This window comes from Ambystoma mexicanum, chromosome 5q (genome assembly GCF_040938575.1).
Source record: "Ambystoma mexicanum isolate Mex_15411 chromosome 5q, UKY_AmexF1_1, whole genome shotgun sequence".
Taxonomy (NCBI): domain Eukaryota; kingdom Metazoa; phylum Chordata; class Amphibia; order Caudata; family Ambystomatidae; genus Ambystoma; species Ambystoma mexicanum.
The window spans coordinates 1194763094-1194779748 of NC_090933.1; the positions used below are offsets into that span (position 1 = coordinate 1194763094).

Sequence of the window (16655 nt, forward strand, 5' to 3'; positions counted from 1 at the left end):
TCATGAATTTGAGGGGAAAAGGAAAGCAAGCTGTTGACAGTAATATGCCCAAATCAGAGGGGAGCCTGGAGGGACTCATAGAACATGGCAAAAGAAAATGTAAGGAAGGAGGGATAGGAGAGACCACATAGATAATGACACCCTTGAGGCACAGACTGTTTTCAAACATCCAAGCCTGGACCCGATAAACTGGTCGAAGTCCAGTTATGGGTGGATGATGGATTGGCAGCATGTGTGAAAGTAATGTGTGCATCATCGGCATAGCACTGAAAGGAGTTTGAACAAGAAGAGATAAGTTCAGAAAGAGGTTTCCGAGAGGGGTCAAAGAGACAGGAGGAGAAGAAAAAGTTATTTACCAACTGGTAACGTTCTTTCAACTGGATGTTCCTCCAACTTATTCCACATCTTTGACATGTAATGTCCACAGCTGTGCTGCTTCGGAATTGTTTTTCAGCAGAGGAAGTTCTGCGTCGATGGCGTTGGGTCGATGTCCCTCGAAGGCCTCCGTCGATGGCGACGTTACCGGATGTTATAAGTAGGACGTACAGCGCCCGTAGTCTCAGTTCATATTTTTTCCTTCCACAACGTGTGTCATAACCGCACACCAAGCCTCCATGACTGCACATAGCCTTGTGGGAACACAAACTGCTATAGCATAGGAAATTCTACATTGGTGGAACATCCAATCGAAAGAACGTTACGAGTTGGTAAGTAACTTGTTCCTCGAATGGATTGTGTCCTCCAACGTATTCCACATCTTTGACAGACTCCCAAAGCAGTATCAGTGAATAACCAATCAGATGGCAGGATAGAGCACTATTATAAAGGCCATATCTTGACCATGGAAAGTATCCAGAGAAAAACGCTTGATAAAGGTGTGGAAGGAAGACCACGTTGCAGCATCACAAATGTTTTTAACAGGAACTCCCCGTTGAAGGGCTAACCCTTAGGAAGGTCCTTGCCAGCCAATCTGTAGCATTCAGCAATGGAGAGGATAATACACCTGGACAAGGTCTGTTTGGTAACAGCCTGGCCCAATCTGTGTCCAGTATACCCCACAAAAAGTTGGTTGTCCACTCTGACCCTACACATTTCAGAAATATAAAAGCTCACAGCTCTCCTAGGGTCCAACTTATGGAGTCTCTTCTCTTCCTTACCAGGATGAGGAGGATAGAAAGTAGGAAGTACCACCTTCTGGCTCAAATGAAACTAAGACACTATCTTAGGTAGAAAGGAAGGACGTACCCTCAGTACAACCCTATCCCTGTGGAACACAGTAAAGGGTGGCTTAGACCAAAGTGCCAGCAACTCGCTCACTCTGCGAGCAGATGTAACTGCAATCAAGAAAACTGTCTTGAAGGTCAACAGTCTCAAAGGACAAGAGTGCAAAGGTTCAAACGGAGCACCGATCAAAAATGTCAAGACTAAATTCAGATCCCAAACCGGCACCTGAAAAGGGGACGGCGGGAACACATTTGTGAGCCCTTTTAGAAACTGGGTGATCAAAGAATTTTAAAATAAGAACATTCTTCAGATGAGCACTTGAAAATAGACAGCGCTGCCAGGTAACCTTTAAAGGTACCCACTTAAAGACCCTTGTGGGCCAAAGAAAGCAAGAAAGAAAGAACCATGGGAATGGAACACTGAAAAGGATCGACATTGTTACCTCGGCATCAGTCACAAAACATACGGCAACGGTACAGGGATTTGGTTGCCGGACGCCTGGCCGAAAGCAACACCTTCATCACGTCATCCGGGAGGTCCCAATCCTTATATCTCAACCTTTCAGAAACCATGCGTGAAGGTTGAGAGTCTTGACCTCTGGATGGAGAACCAGACCCCCCCACTCACGCGAGCGACGATCCTCTCTGTGGGGAAGACGGCATGGAGGACAGATGGACATTTCTAGAACGTCCGGGTACCACGCTCTCTTGGCCCAATCCAGAGCAATTAGGATCATTTGGGACCCGAACCTCTGCAACCTTCTTAGAACCTGAGGAATGACGGGGCCCGCAGGAAACGCATACAGAAGTGGTAATGACCAATCCACGACGAACACGTCCCTCAAAGCTCCTCTCGGACGAAATTCCCTTGAACGATATTTCTCGCACTTCCGGTTGGCACCAGTCACGAACAGATCCACTTGAGGGGTTAGGGTGAAGATCTCCTGAAGGACTTCCGGAGCCAACTCCCACTCGTGGAAGACTGCTCTCTGCCTGCTCAGAGCGTCCGCGCCACATTCTCCTCTCCGGCCAGATGAACTTCTGAGAGTAAGATTCCCTGCTGCATTGCCCAGAACCAGAGCTGCATTGCCTCCCTGCACAGCGGGAGCGACCCTACACCCCCCCTTTTTGTTGAGGTAATGCATGGTCACTGTGTTGTCCGTCATGTTAAGGACACACTTCCCGTGTACGAATGGCTGATGGCCCTCAGCTCCAAAAGATTGATGTGAAGTCTGAACTCTGACGGAAACCAACGACCGCTGGTGGTCAGCTCGTTGGTGTGAGCTCCCCATCCTGTGACGGAATCATCCGTCACTACCGTCACCTCCAGCCACGGTTGCCACAACGGCTCTCCCTTCATCAGATTCCATTTGCTGGCCCACCACAGAAGCTCCCGTGAGACCTTGAGCGGAATCTGAAGGAGATCGGACACCTTGGCTGAGAATTGAGACCACTGCGTCCCGAGAGCCCATTGAAGGGATCGCATCCGCAGTCTGGCCTCCGGTACCAGAAAAATGCAGAATGCCATGAGGCCGAGCAACCTTGAGAATTGGCAAGCCAGGAGTCTCTGGGCATGTTGAAATTTGTCGACCATCTGGACAATGTGATGAGCCCTCACCTTGGATGGCGAGCACTTCCAAGGATGTGTCCAACACAGCCCCGATGTACTGGAGCTGTTGGGAAGGTGTCATATGCGACTTCTTGAAATTGAGGGAGAAGCCCAGCTTGTGAAGGGAGTGGCAGATGAGGCTGAGATGATCCAAGGCCTGTTCGGGAGAACGCGCTCGGATTAGCCAGTCGTCCAGGTAGGGGTAGACGTGTACCCCCCCTCTCCTGAGATACACTGTCACCACCACCATGAACTTGGTGAAGACCCTCGGGGGGGAGGTCAACCCGAATCAAAGTGCAAACTGCCAACGGCGAACCTCAGGTATTTTCTGTGCTTTGGATGGATCGGCACATGAAAATAAGCATCCCGTAGGTCCAATGACACCAACCAATTCTGAAGTCGAAGGGCCTGTAGGACATGAGAAAAAGTGACCATCTTGAACGTGTCCTTCCTGAGAAACTTGTTCAAGCGACGCATATCGAAGTGTAACGCTCACCTGGTATCCACGGGGCCGTCACTCAGCCTGTTTTGACCTCTTACGACCTCAAACCCTTCCCTGGAGGCTATTCGACTGGAGACTGGGCCTGAAACACAGGATTGGTAGAGTTTAACTCCCTATTGTCTTTGTGTGCTTGAACCCCTTCTTCCCCGGGGTCCAACCCTTCTCTTTGATCCGCAGCTCACCTTGTTTTCTTGGATAGTGTGCTCTCCGTCCTGCTTTCAGCGCAGGGGCGCGTTGATTGATGCAGGCTCGTTGCTGCCTAGTTACTTCACTGGCAAGAGTCCGACAGGCAAGTATAATGAGTCTTTTGAACAGTTCTCTAACTTTGTTCCTTTCCTTCCTTAGATGATGGCCGGTGTCCGGGGATGGCGACGTGCTGCTGAGATGAGTAGCGCTGAAGGTGAGTGATAGCGCGCACCCCTTTCGTATTTGCATTGAACAGAGTTCTTTTTCTGTGTCTTTTAGGTGCCGCAACGTTTTCAGAGTGAATGCCGGTTATGAAGAACAAATGCGGTGGGTAAGCGCGGTATGCAGCGCCTCTAGATGTTTCCACGCTAACCTGGAGTGTCTTTTCCCTCTTGCAGATGGATGAGAAGTTCCGGAGACAGAGTTCCCCCAGAGAGGCTGGGATTCAGGTAAGCGTTTGAAGCTCGTACAGTATTTAAAAATAAGCAAAGATTTGCAGAATGCTTACTAATGCCTTTTTTCTGTTCTTTTCCCTTTTCCTTAGGAAGCGGCGTGCTGGGATGGGAATGACACCGCCGAAGATGCCCGCAGAACAGAAGGAACAATGAATGATGGGCAGAAGCGCCACAAGGTAAGGCTGTTCCTAACGGTGTTCTTGTTCTTGCAGGAGCTGAGCGCAGAAGAAAGATGCAGGCCTACTGGAGACCGATCCGAACACGGTGAGTGTCACGCTGCAGGTGCAGAAAACGCAAAGCATGTTTCTCAGCCTGGGTGTGGCTTAAATAGTCTCTGGGTATCCCAGGTGTCTCTGGGCTGAACCACACCCAAAAGACGAGACCGCACATGCAGTTCGGGGAACCGAAATATGTGGGGGCATCCATCTTGTCCACATCAATGCACTACAAGTCCAATCCCCAATGTTATCCTATGGGAGTGAGTGAGTCTGGTGCCACAAGCGCCAAGTCTGACTCCAAGTGGGTCTTTTGAGGGATGGAGAGGCCCTTGAGGGCCATGTAGGTGATCGTGGCCTGGCTCCAGCCTGACATCTTGGAGGATTGGGGACATGAGGGGCAGGAATCATGACACTAAGATCAGTCTCAGTCCTCAGTCTTTCTTGGGAATCAAAAACTATGGGGAATACCAGCCCTTGTTCCTCTCCGCCACAGGCACTAGTTCTATAGCGCCTTTCTCTAGCAGGGTTGAGAGTTCCAGCACAAGGAGCGGATCCGGAATCTTCAAAGAGCTTCCCTGGTGGATTGTCGTAAGGCCGATTTAGGAAGTGTAGGCAGTAGCTGTGGGCTATTGTTTCCAGAACCCACGCATCTGAAGTAATGGCTGCCACAGTCTGTCCCCAACTGGCGAACAATGAGACCTGGCCTCGTAGCTGCTTTGGACCGGCTGCGGCAGCGCCTGAGGGCAAAGAGGCAGCGGCTTCAGTGGCTTTGGAACCACGTCCCAGTCCACCGCGAGGCCCCTTACGGTGTCCCCTTTGACTGGCCGCTCCACTTGCTCTACCAAAAGAGGAGTAGTAACGAAAGGAACACCTCCACTGCTGTCCCCTAGGACGAAAAAAAGGCAGAGGTTGACGCACAGCTGCGGCCAAAGATTTTGCAGCTCCTTTGGAGGTGTGCAACCTCTCAAGGCTCTCGTCAGCCTTGTTGCCAAACAAATAAGAGCCATCAAAGAGCATGTTGAGAAGACGGGCCTGCACATCCGGTGCAAAGCCCCACTTCCGCAACCACGCAAACCTGCATATCACGATGCTCGCAGACATGGACCGGCTGACACTATCTGCCGTATCCAACCCAGACTGAAGGGATTCACACATGGCATCCATGCCATCCTGCACAATAGCAAGGAACCCATCCCTTTCTTCCCTTTCGGGAATATCCTCAGCCGCCAGAGACACAAAATTCCACAGAGTGTGCGAAAATTAGGCCAAGCACAAGTGGATACTCCCAGCCGAAAATACCTTGCTTGCCCATCCATCGAAGCGCTTGCCGTCCCTATCTGGAGGGATGGTAGGGTACGCCGCCTGCCTCGAGGTGGCCGTGGCCCCCTGAACCAAACTCTCCGGAGTGGGGTGTGTGAATAGGTAGCTGGGGTCGCTACTGGATGGGCGGTATTTCTTGGTCAACGACTTGTTGACCGCAGGAAGAGACTCCGGGGTGTTCCAAGCAGCAGCCACTCTTTTCTGTAACGCCATGTGAAAAGGCAACACTGGGTCAGTGGACGGACCCCAATCTAAAATGTCAGTTAGGTCATCCTGATCGAATTCGACTGGAGGGCCGGACCACCCCAGGTATTCTGTAACTCTCGACATCAACCTCCTATAGGAGGATTCAGCATGAACCCCAGGCTCAGGCCTGCCAAACTCCATCGAAGGAGATGTATCCAGGCCACTGGCATGTAAAGATTGCTGCAGATCCTCCAGCTGACTGTCCACCGAAAAGACCATGTCAGAAGCTTCAGGAGTGTCACCAGGAGCACCAAAAGGCTCCAACTCCGCATCAGACCTCTCGTCATCCTCACAGATATCCTGTAGAGAATGAAAGAACTCCCTCCTAGGACCTGGAGTCAAGAGGAGTTCTCACAGTCTTAGAGCCTAATCTCTGAGGCTCCACAGCTCTAGGGACCTCCATCGCCAAATTGAGACCTATAGGCGTCGAGGGTGCTGATGGCTTCGGCCTCGACAATGGCGCTGAGGGCCTGACCAAGGGCAAGGCCCGACAGCCGCACTCGATGGGCACGGCGCCGATGGTGTCAACACCTTCCCACACTTCGACGGTGTCGTCAGGGACGAAGACTGTGACCTGGATCTGGCACGTCTCTGCCGATCTACCAGAGTCTTGTCCGAACGGGACCTCAAAGGTCCCCGATGTTTATGGCGTCGACTGCCCGGGCCCGAAGGCGTGCGAGCGTCGGACCGAGACCGTTCCCCGCCGGCTTCAACCAAAGGCACGGATGGGACAGTGCCCTGAGATTGAGAAATCTCCAGCATTTTCTCCCTCAATGCCTCCCACTCCTCCGGAGTAGAGGATTTAGTGGGGGAAGCCACTTTCCTCGGGGAGCTATCATCCGATGAGGACGGGGAAGGTGACCAGTGACGCTGCTTCCGGGAGTGCCTCCACGAGGAGGATGAGTGGCGAGAACCACTCCGGGACCGTGATCCCCTGGACTCCCTCCGACGGGGAGAGTCAACCCTCGAGTCGTCGGAGGAAAGACCAGTAATTCTACTGGTTATACGGGGTTTGGATATCCAACTTACCTACAACTTCCCCTTATGCTCCCGCAAGGCCTTGGCAGTAACAACTGGCACTTTGAGCAGTCGTCCGTGTTGTGGCTCTCGCCCAGACACCACAAGCAGATATGGTTCGAGTCCGTGATGGACATCTTGGACTTCCAGTCCCTGCACTTCTTAAAGCCCGACCGCGGGGCCGGAGGGGTAGAAGACATTATTGAAGTAGATGACGCGAGGCGCGCCAAGTTCTTGAAGCAAACACGTTTGCAAGAAAAAACACAACTGAGGCTGCGAGTGCCGTGCGTCCTACTTATAACATCCGATGACGCCACCCTCGACGGAGGCCTTCGAGGGACATCGACCCGATGCCATCGACACAGGACGCCCTCTGCCAAAAGATTTCTGAAGCAACACAGCAGTGGACATTACATGTCAAAGATGTGGAATACGTTGGAGGACACATCCATTTGAAATGTGCACTTCTCTGTCCAGAAGGAAGGATGAAATCCAACTGTGGGACCTCCATGCCTAGGCATATTAGACTACATGAACTTCAGGAAATCCCCAAAATCCTGGATGTTCACTAGACCACAATAAGGGAAAAATCGCTGAAACGCTTACTCTGGATACTAGGCACATTCGAGTCTGCAACCTCCACAATGGACATGACACAAAGACCTTATGATGCACAATACACCCCATCACCCTCATCCCTACCACCATGGGACTACACCATTGGCAGCCAGAACCCACTTGACAGAATACATATCCTCTGTCCAGACTCCTTGTGGTATCCCTTTCCCTCTAACTTGCTCGCCATTCTTTGTTCATACCTTATACTAAACATATTGTAGTACCCCATACCAGCTAATACAAACAGAGCTGTGCAGAGCCTACTCTACACCACTTGTGCTATTTCATCAACCAAACGCGCCACAATCGCCAGACCCATCCACCCACTTTCTTCGAAGACCCCACTGGTAGCCAAGTGAGCAGGATACAAACTGGGGTCCCCCCAATGTATACACACACCCAGCGTGCATTCACCAAAAAAATCGTAGAAATATACAAGCACACCGAAAAACTGGAACGATTTACACACAACTTTCTGCTAGAACCATGCACTACAGGCCTCTAAAACAACTAACGAATCGAGGGAACTCGTCACTTCTCCACAAGGGCAAGCCCGCTCTGTGTGTTAAGGGAGGTGAGCCCGCTCTGCAACACCCTCCCCAGTGGTTGAGGCAAGTTGGACCTTCCCGAGACAGACTCCCCCCTTTCCGGACAAGGACCCCCAGTTCCCGTGAAGAACTCCCCGAGGCCGTCCATGTGAAGGCCTTTATGGAATTGTATAATACACCAGTGTTACGAGTTTCATGAAAATAAAGTGAACCAATATCACCAAAAAGAAACTGAGGAAATCACTTAAAATCAGACTCTACCTTGGACTGTGCTGAGGAGGCTGATAAGGGATGATATGCCAGAGAACCAGCGAGAGAGGAAGGAGAGCCGAGAGAGAGCTTAACACTTCGAGAACCTGGGGAAGCCCCCTATACGTAAAAGAATGGAAGAAGGTGGGGCTGTCATAGAACACTGAGCCCGCGTAAGGCAGAGCAGCTCCTATGCGGAGGGACTGGCTAGTCAGAGCGAGGAAATCCAGGTCAGGCGGAATCGAGTTCGGTGATGGTGTGACCACGAAGCAGTCGTGGTGGGCAGTCAACCAGTACAACACCACCTGGATGAATGTGCATCATCAACAATGTAACGTCAATGTGTGTGCTCTGACTGTTCTTCATTATTTTGGGAAATTGTAAACTATTTATGAAGGCGATGGGAACGTAATGTGAAAATGTAGACTTGATCAATCTAATAAACCACATTCTAAGTTGAAATCCTTTGATCTAATGGTACACTGCAGCTCCTTAGTAATCGTTTTACAAGCTACTCCTTTGCTTCATCACCACTAGTATATGATATGGCATTTTTAACGGGCCTGTACACAAGTGTTTCAAGGCGTGACGAGGAAAGGGAGGGAGAACAGAGGGAAAACAGACAAGCAATCCTACTAGACCAGGTGTAATTCAGATCACGGAAGTGCATGGGAAGGGGAAGGAGGGAAGTGCAGAGGGGAGAGGGGACAGTGCAGTACATGGGATAATAAGATAAATAAAGTAAAAGTACAGCCAGCAGGTGGTAAGTGCAGACAACAGGTGTCAAGTGCTGGTAAAGGGACTGTAGGGATACAGAAATAGTCCCCAAGTGCGGGGGTTTGCCAGGATGGCAGTGCAGGAGTGCGACTGGCAGGGAGGGGGCCTGTGCCCGAGATCAGAAGGAGGCCAGGTAAGCAGTGCAGTTTCAGCATCAGCCATGAAGTCAGCAGGGACGAGGAGGAGAAAAAGAAGCAAAGAGAAAGGTTTTCTGGTGCTTTCGGAACCAGAGATGATTCTCCTCAAGTTTCAGGGAGGCTGTTCCAGAGGGAGGCGCCAGGCGTCGAAAGATCTACCACCAACTTCTTGATTGGATAAGTGTCTGACCGGGAGGGAGTTGGAGGTGGATGAGCGAAGAGCTCGAGAAGGAAGATATTTAGGAAGGGAGAGTTGAAGGTATTTAGGCCCCAGCCCCAGAAGGCCTTGCAGACAATGCATAGGGTTTTGAACTTAATCCTCACAGCCACTGGGAGCCAATGCAGAGATTTCAGTCCTGGAGAGATATGATCCCTGGGCTTGAGGCCAAGGACGATTCTCGCAGTCCTGTTCTAGATGAGTTGCAGAGGGCGGAGAGTAGAAGCAGGCAGATTTAGAAAGAGGCTGTTGCAATAGTCCAGCCTAGAGAGAACCAGAGCTCTGGAGACGGTGACCTTCTGGGGGAGGTGCAACTGGTAGTGAGACTTCTTAGAGACCTCAGAGATGTGAGGAGAGAAGGAGAGTGTTGAGTCGAAGATGACCCCAAGGTTTCTGGCCTCACAGGTGGCAGCAGGAAGAGGGCCAAGAGACGCTGGTCAGAGATTGACAGGAACGGAGGGAACGTGCCGATGAGGAGAATCTCGGTTTTACTGGCATTAAGGCAGAGATCATTGGCGGCACACCACTCCTGGATGGCGGACAGGCAGTCAGAGACGAGAGAGGTAGAAGAGGTGGCTGAGGGAAGCCTGAAAATGAGCTGAGTATCATCCGCATAGCACTGGAAGTTGGGGCAGAGTGTAGCAATGCGGTGGGCAAGAAGTGCCAGGTATTGGTTGAATAGCCAGGCAGAGGGGTTAGACCCCTTGGGAACACCATAGGTAGAGATAGAGGAGAGGAAGGACCCAAGTTGAACCTGGGAGGGTCGATCAGAGAGGAAAGAAGTCAGCCACGCCAGGGACTGACCGGTGACCCCCAGGTTATCACAGAGACGATTGTGCAGGATGGCAGGGATGACCGTGTCAAAGGCAGAAGAGAGATCAAGATAGATGAGGACATAGGGGGTGTTGGAATCAAGGTTGGAGAGCAGGTCTTCACGGATGCTCAGGAGAGCAGTTTCCGTGCTTCTGGCAGCTCTGAAACCAGACTGATGGTCCTGAAGGCAACCAACAGATTCAGTGTGAAGATTGAGCTGAGTGATGGCCAGCTTTTCCAAGAGTTTGCCCAGTAAAGGAGTGATGGAGATTGGGCGATAGTTAGTCGGGCAAGACGGGTCGGCAGAGGGTTTCTTAAGAAGAAGGTGCACAAGGGAGTGCTTCGGGGGAAAGGGAGGACTCCAGTGGCAAAGGAGTGGTTGCAGAAGTCGGCCAGGGCAGGAGCCAGGGAGTCAATGTGGTCCTTGATGGTTTTGGAGGAACAGGGATGAACCTCTCTTGACAAGACCTTCTAGAAACCTTGTCTGGGGAGAACAGGGGAAAGGCAGAAAAGGAGGGGGAGAGGTGGCTGAAGAAGGGCCAAAGGAAGAGCAGGGAGCAGAGGGAGGAAGGGGAGAGGAGGAAAGAGCGAGGACAGGATGGGCTGAGTGTTAGAGATGAAATGAGAAGCCAGTGCCGTGCAGAGGGCCTGAGAAGGGATAGGATAGGTAGACACTGCGGCAGGATTGGCAAGTTGCACATTTTGAAGAGTTTGGCCGAGTTGTTAGATGGTGCAGAGACACGGGCTTGGATGTGAGCTTTGTTCTTGGTGCGGACAAAGATCTGGTATTGCCTTTGGAGCAGGCCGCAGGCCAGTTTGTCGGAGGATGTACACGAAGCATGCCATTTCCTCTCAGCCACCCTGCACTTGCGTTTAAGGGTGACTAGGTCTGAGTTGTACTAGGAGTTGCACTTTGCTTTGGGCTTCAGGCGGATCCTCATGACAGGGGCAAGAACATCAAGAGTATCTGATATAGCAGATTGGAGCATGGAAAGGGCTGTCTCAGGGTGTGAGTCAGCCAAAGGGGGCGGGGGGTGAGAAAGTGGCAGCGAAAGCCTCAGCTGACACGCGCTTCATGGGTTGGATGACCGAGAAGGTGGGTGGCAGTGATGGAATTGGTTTGGCCTGAGGGGTAGAGCAGGTGAGCTGGGAACAATGAGAACGTGATCACTCCAGGCGAGAGGAGTGGTGAGAGGGATGGAAAGGGGAAGGTCTGATGAGATCAGAACATCCAGAGTGTGCCCTGCAGAGTGAGTCTGGCCAGAGGGGAGAATAGAGAGAGAGTCGCAAAGGTTGCAAAAGAGTCCAGAGGAAGGACTGGAAGCATCCAGGTTAATGTTGAAGTCTCAGAGAAGGAGGAGTTGAGTGGTCAAGACTAGGAGGGAGGAGGAGAGGTCCACCCACTCAGAGAGGAAGGAGGAGATCTGACCAGGTGGCCGGTAGATTATAGCCACAGTAAGGGAATCACTAGGAAAGAGAGAGTGCCTGCAGACGAGGCAATTGAAAGGAGTAAGTCTGCGTAGGAATGACAGAGCAGGGATCCACGCCGGGAAGATCAGGGCTAAACCCCATCTGGAACGGTTGGACCTGGGAGCGGAGAGGATCTTGTAGCCGTCAGGAGTACAATGAGCAGCAAGCCTGGGTCATCTATACTTTCTTTTGCCACTTTGTCCTCCAGTCTCCAAGCTATCTCACTCAGAAGCTCGGCATCTCTGGAGGACTATGATCCAAAAGAAGCAAGGATATGTGCAGGCTTTGCTTAGCCAGTGCAGGAAGGAAAGAACTAGAAAACAAGCCTGGTCTGTCTACGCCCCAACACTCTGGAATCTCCTCCTCGTCAACACCAGGTTTGTTCTCTCGTTTCTACAGTACAGGAAGGAGCTCAAGACTGTTCAAGGAATTGCCCTTCCCCAACACCAAGGTCACCCACCATCCTGCACCCTTCACACTCCCCCAAACCTGTGACTGGGCGATCTGCGCCCCCTGTCTCCATCCCTGGTTGCTTATAGATCCCTTGCTGCCGAATTGCCTGCCTGCCCTCCACCACACCCCCACTGTCAACTCTCTGCTCCCTTGCATTGATACCTGGCAGTCTGATTCCCTTGTCGTGTACTTCCCCGTATGACTTGTAACATGCTCTATTGCTTCCCAAATCGATGTCTGTGATCAATAAATACTGAAATAATAGTTATAACAATAAATAACCCGTCAGGAGACTGATGTAATTCATTAAGGCAAATCTATAAAATGAAACAAAAACAAAGAATGGAAAGTGTGTATAATGGCAGCCAAGGTAAGATCTTACCTTTGTAGTAAGTGCTGTCTTCCATATATCGTGACAAACCAAAGTCACCCAACTTCACACAGTCGGTAGAAGAAACAAGAACGTTTCTAGCAGCAATATCCCTGCAATCAAAAGGTGGCACATGTTAATGACCCTTCTGACATACACATTTTGGAGAATTTGCAAGAATTGTATATGGAATTGTAAGAGACCTAAATAAAAATGGTGTTGCCAGGTTGACTTTAAATATTTCACAAAACCAACTAAGCAAATCGGTACCCAAATGAAAGCAGTGACACTTGTTAGAGTTTAAGAACAAATAGCAATGAATGCAGTCTATTACAAACAAGATTTAGAAAGGCAGATATCCGCTCTTCTAGAAACGCATCGTCTTGCAACTCCAATTACCACATTCAGAATCAATAATGGGACACAGAAGTATTATCCTGTTTGGGAAAAGTAGCATATTTCACATTGGTAAGCACTTGTAAAATAAACAAAAAACACACCATATCTAGCTGAATATGTCCAGTTCTTTTCACTGGTGTGCCCATATCAAAGAAGGCGTACAGAAAAAAGAATCACTAGCATTCAGAAATGTTCATTCGGATGGCACAATTTTCATCCCATCTTCTAATAGCTCGACACAGACTGCTTCAGGATACATGTAAACAACCATCAAAGGGCACGGATGAAGTTACATGCTTGGCTCTAAAACATCGCAGCGGGCACTACTGGCGCCACATGAAGCAGAACTCATTTTCCTCATAGAGGTCAAAAGAATGTCCACTAAATGAGTACAATGCAGGCTATATGTAATAACAGTATTCAAGTGGCGAAGGGTAGGTGGGAAGGCCACAAGCGATCATCTTTTGAAAAATGACTAAAGCAGGTAGGCAACAGAATACACCCTAAATGAGATACTTTTGCAAGACACATGGGCACACTCCCCTGCTGAAATCAGCAGACAAGGTATACCAAAATGACCAATTTGCAGCCTGACGGCTATATCCAGCATGAGTACACCACCTCTGCAAGATGGAAGTAACTGCCAGATCTATGGATGAATGGACCCTACTGACTACAGGAACCTCATAAGTCTGTATATCCAATGTAGCCCATCCAAGGTTAACATTTTGGAAATGGGCATGTTTTCCCACAAGCCAGCACACCCACAAAATAGATAACTTGACCATCAGTTACTCCACAGGACTAAGAGGCACTTTCTTTGGAACAAGGTGAGGAAAATGAATAATTCACTTACTTGTAACTCCAGTTATCCAGCAATAGTATCTTTCATAGATAAACATACTGTTTGAAAATTCCCCATCGTCTGGGTGGGAGTCCTCAGTAATATTAAAGCAGTTTTCATTTCAATAGCTTGTCACTTAAGTTGTCTTGAGCCATTTTACTCTTTAGCTAATATGCAGTGTCTGAACTAGCTCCATCAACATCTTCATATTAGAATAGTGTACGGGAAAGTGTCAAGAAGAGTCATATGCTGGGTAGGCATGAGGGCCACATGCGAATCTATTAATCAAAAAAACATACCAATGCTGGAGAACAGGAGCTACATATAACTAAGATATTCCTTCTCCAGCAAAGGAGCTTTTATCGATTGACATGCTGTTTCAGATACTTCTTGTCTGAAACTGTACTCCTCTGTGAAGTCTGAACAGATCTCCACGGTGGCCACCCTACAGATGTCCAACAGCGGGACACCAGAAAGGAAGGCCCTGGTGGAAGAAACCGCCCTTGTGGCGTGAGCTCTAGGTCAACCAGGAGGCAGCCTGTTAGCCATGTGCTGACACTAGGAGATGCAAGCAGACAGCCATAGAGAGAGGGAGGACTTAGTCCCTTGACCACAGCCGAGGCCCCAAATACCACAAGCAAGTGGGACGATTTCCAGAACTTCTTGGTATGAGGAACATAGAACTTTAAAGCTTGCATGACATCCAAGGAATGCAAGGTGCGTTCCATTTGTTCAAAAGTAGCGCAGGAGTGTGAAACACAGGAAGATATTTGAGAGAAAACAAACTGAGAGGCCGCTTTCTCCATGCTAGTCACCTTATCCTTTTAAACCTTTGGGAGAAGAGGATTAACACAAATCAACTTCCGCTTGTTCCCAACGTGTGCCGAAGTGCTGATCATCAGAACGATTTTCTCCATGATGAGGAGCCGCAAAGGACAAGCATACATGTGCAAAAAAGGAGTCGGCATCAGAAACATCACGATCAAGGTCAGGTCCCAAGAAAACCAGAAGGATTCAGTGGGAAACACAAATCCTTTCAGAAACTGTATGATGACAACAGCAATCACAAAATGCTAACCCTACTCAGGAGTGTCCAACAAAACAGATAGACCAGCTAGACAACCCCTTAACAGTGCTTACATTAAGCCCACTCTTGCCTAGTTGAATCCCTCAGAAAGGTCCCAATCTTGAGGTCGCTTAACTGTGAGAGGTCAGAAATGAGGTGTACACAAAGTTGTAATGTTTTCAACATTAGTCATTTTTATTAAAAGAAAAAGGGGTTTAGATAAAGGCCCCTCTATCCCTTTCCTAATGAAAGTGTCGCTGCCTAGGAAACAGACTCAAGTAAGCCGACCCTGTGTCCAAAATATATCTGACCCTCACACTAACATACACAATCAAAAGGTGCAAGGTAAATGTCTATTTTCAATTCAACAAAAATCCAAATGCACAATTGCAACAAAACAATCCTTGCATCCAGCGGTTGGTTCCCTGCCCCTGAATTGTTTCAGGAAAACTATTGAAAATGTTCAGTTACAGCCGGGGGAAACTAGGGTTTGAGGGGTGAAACCCCCCCAAAAAAAGTCTAAAAAAACATTAGTCGTTATTTATTTGTTGTTATAAAGACATGTAGCCATGTACCAGCTCTGTGACATTTAGTGTCAGTGGTGCCTATGACACTGATCAAGCCAGCCGTGAACCATGCAAGCCCTATCTTTTACAAATGCTTTCTGCGTCTTGAGTTATTCCAACAGACGAGAAATGTATGGGAGGAAGGCATACACCATAACCCATCCTTTACTAAGAGCAGTCCGTTTTCAAGTTAACTACATATACGGAAGTGGTTCAGTCTTTACTGTTACCACTCCATGGCTCTTCACACCAGTGAAACATTTCAAATATTTGTTTATTTCATCAAAGAGTACATCTCTGGGTATTTGGCAGCTATACTGTTTAAAGGAAAACAAAAAGTAATTTTTGTAACTCAAGCGCCACGATGCCCCCGGGCTGACGTGCGCTCTACAAATCTGAATAAATACATTTTATAATAATGTGGCATATATAGACAAAACCTACTGCCCGATTTTTGCAGATTCAATGCTCCAGTTGCTTCATTATTCCTAGCTCAATGGCCCCCTTTTCGGAGACCTTGCAAAGATTAAATGCTTAGGTGGGAATTTTAATCTTCGAAATTCACAATGGAGACTCCAGCTAGAGTTCACTCACTGAGCGATATTAACTATGAGTCAGGTGCCTGCTTTCAGAAAAACAGTGGCACCTGCCTAAAGCAGGACACTGTGTACTGCAAAATCTTCAGAAATCCTCATGAGCCTAAAAAGGTATCATCAACAGATAAACTGTTTATGTATGGGAGCCGCTGTCCTCTCCTTCCTGTATCTCAGATACGGTGCATGCTAAAAAGGTGGGAAAAACACATACAATTTAGGCATTCTATCTACAAAAATAGGTAGACTCTGGGGCACGGTATGATACAATGATCAGCACTATTTGTGCAATCCCACAACAAAACTGTGCTTATATTAAATAAGGGAGAAGTAGAACAGTCGCTATAAAAGAATACCCGAGTTCTCCTATTGAACCCAAGGTAAGCCTAGGGCACCAATCAGCTGCAAAGTGCAGGGCAATGCAGGAGCCACATAACCATGCAAACTGAACACACAAAGCTAACCAATCAACTAGGCCTAGAAATATCATCGATAGTTAAAGGAAACAGGAAATGAAGAAGATATTGAGATAATATGCTTTGCTAGTAATGAAGCACACTGGAAAAAAACAAGGTTCTTTGACTAACGAGAAAAGAGTAAAGAAAAATGGCTTAAAAATCGAATACGAGTAGTAAATAGGATGGCAACCTCTGGAAGTATTAATCGTGCCAGAAAAGTCAATTCTAGCTTCCAACACACTTTCTGCTTTGACTTCTACAAGTTTCAGAATTTAATTTCTTTCTACCAGTTGTATTCAGT

At 48.8% G+C, this 16655-nt stretch overlaps 1 protein-coding gene across 21 annotated transcripts in view; it reads right to left on the reverse strand.

The window, feature by feature from the left end:
* Positions 1 to 16655, reverse strand: part of PTK2 (protein tyrosine kinase 2) — a 1463565-nt gene that overhangs the window by 250441 nt on the left and 1196469 nt on the right. For all 21 annotated transcript variants that reach the window (XM_069621702.1, XM_069621703.1, XM_069621697.1 and 18 more), the window contains one exon: positions 12441 to 12541. In XM_069621702.1, the coding sequence (XP_069477803.1) occupies positions 12441 to 12541 (101 nt within the window). The remainder of the gene's footprint in view (positions 1 to 12440; positions 12542 to 16655) is intronic.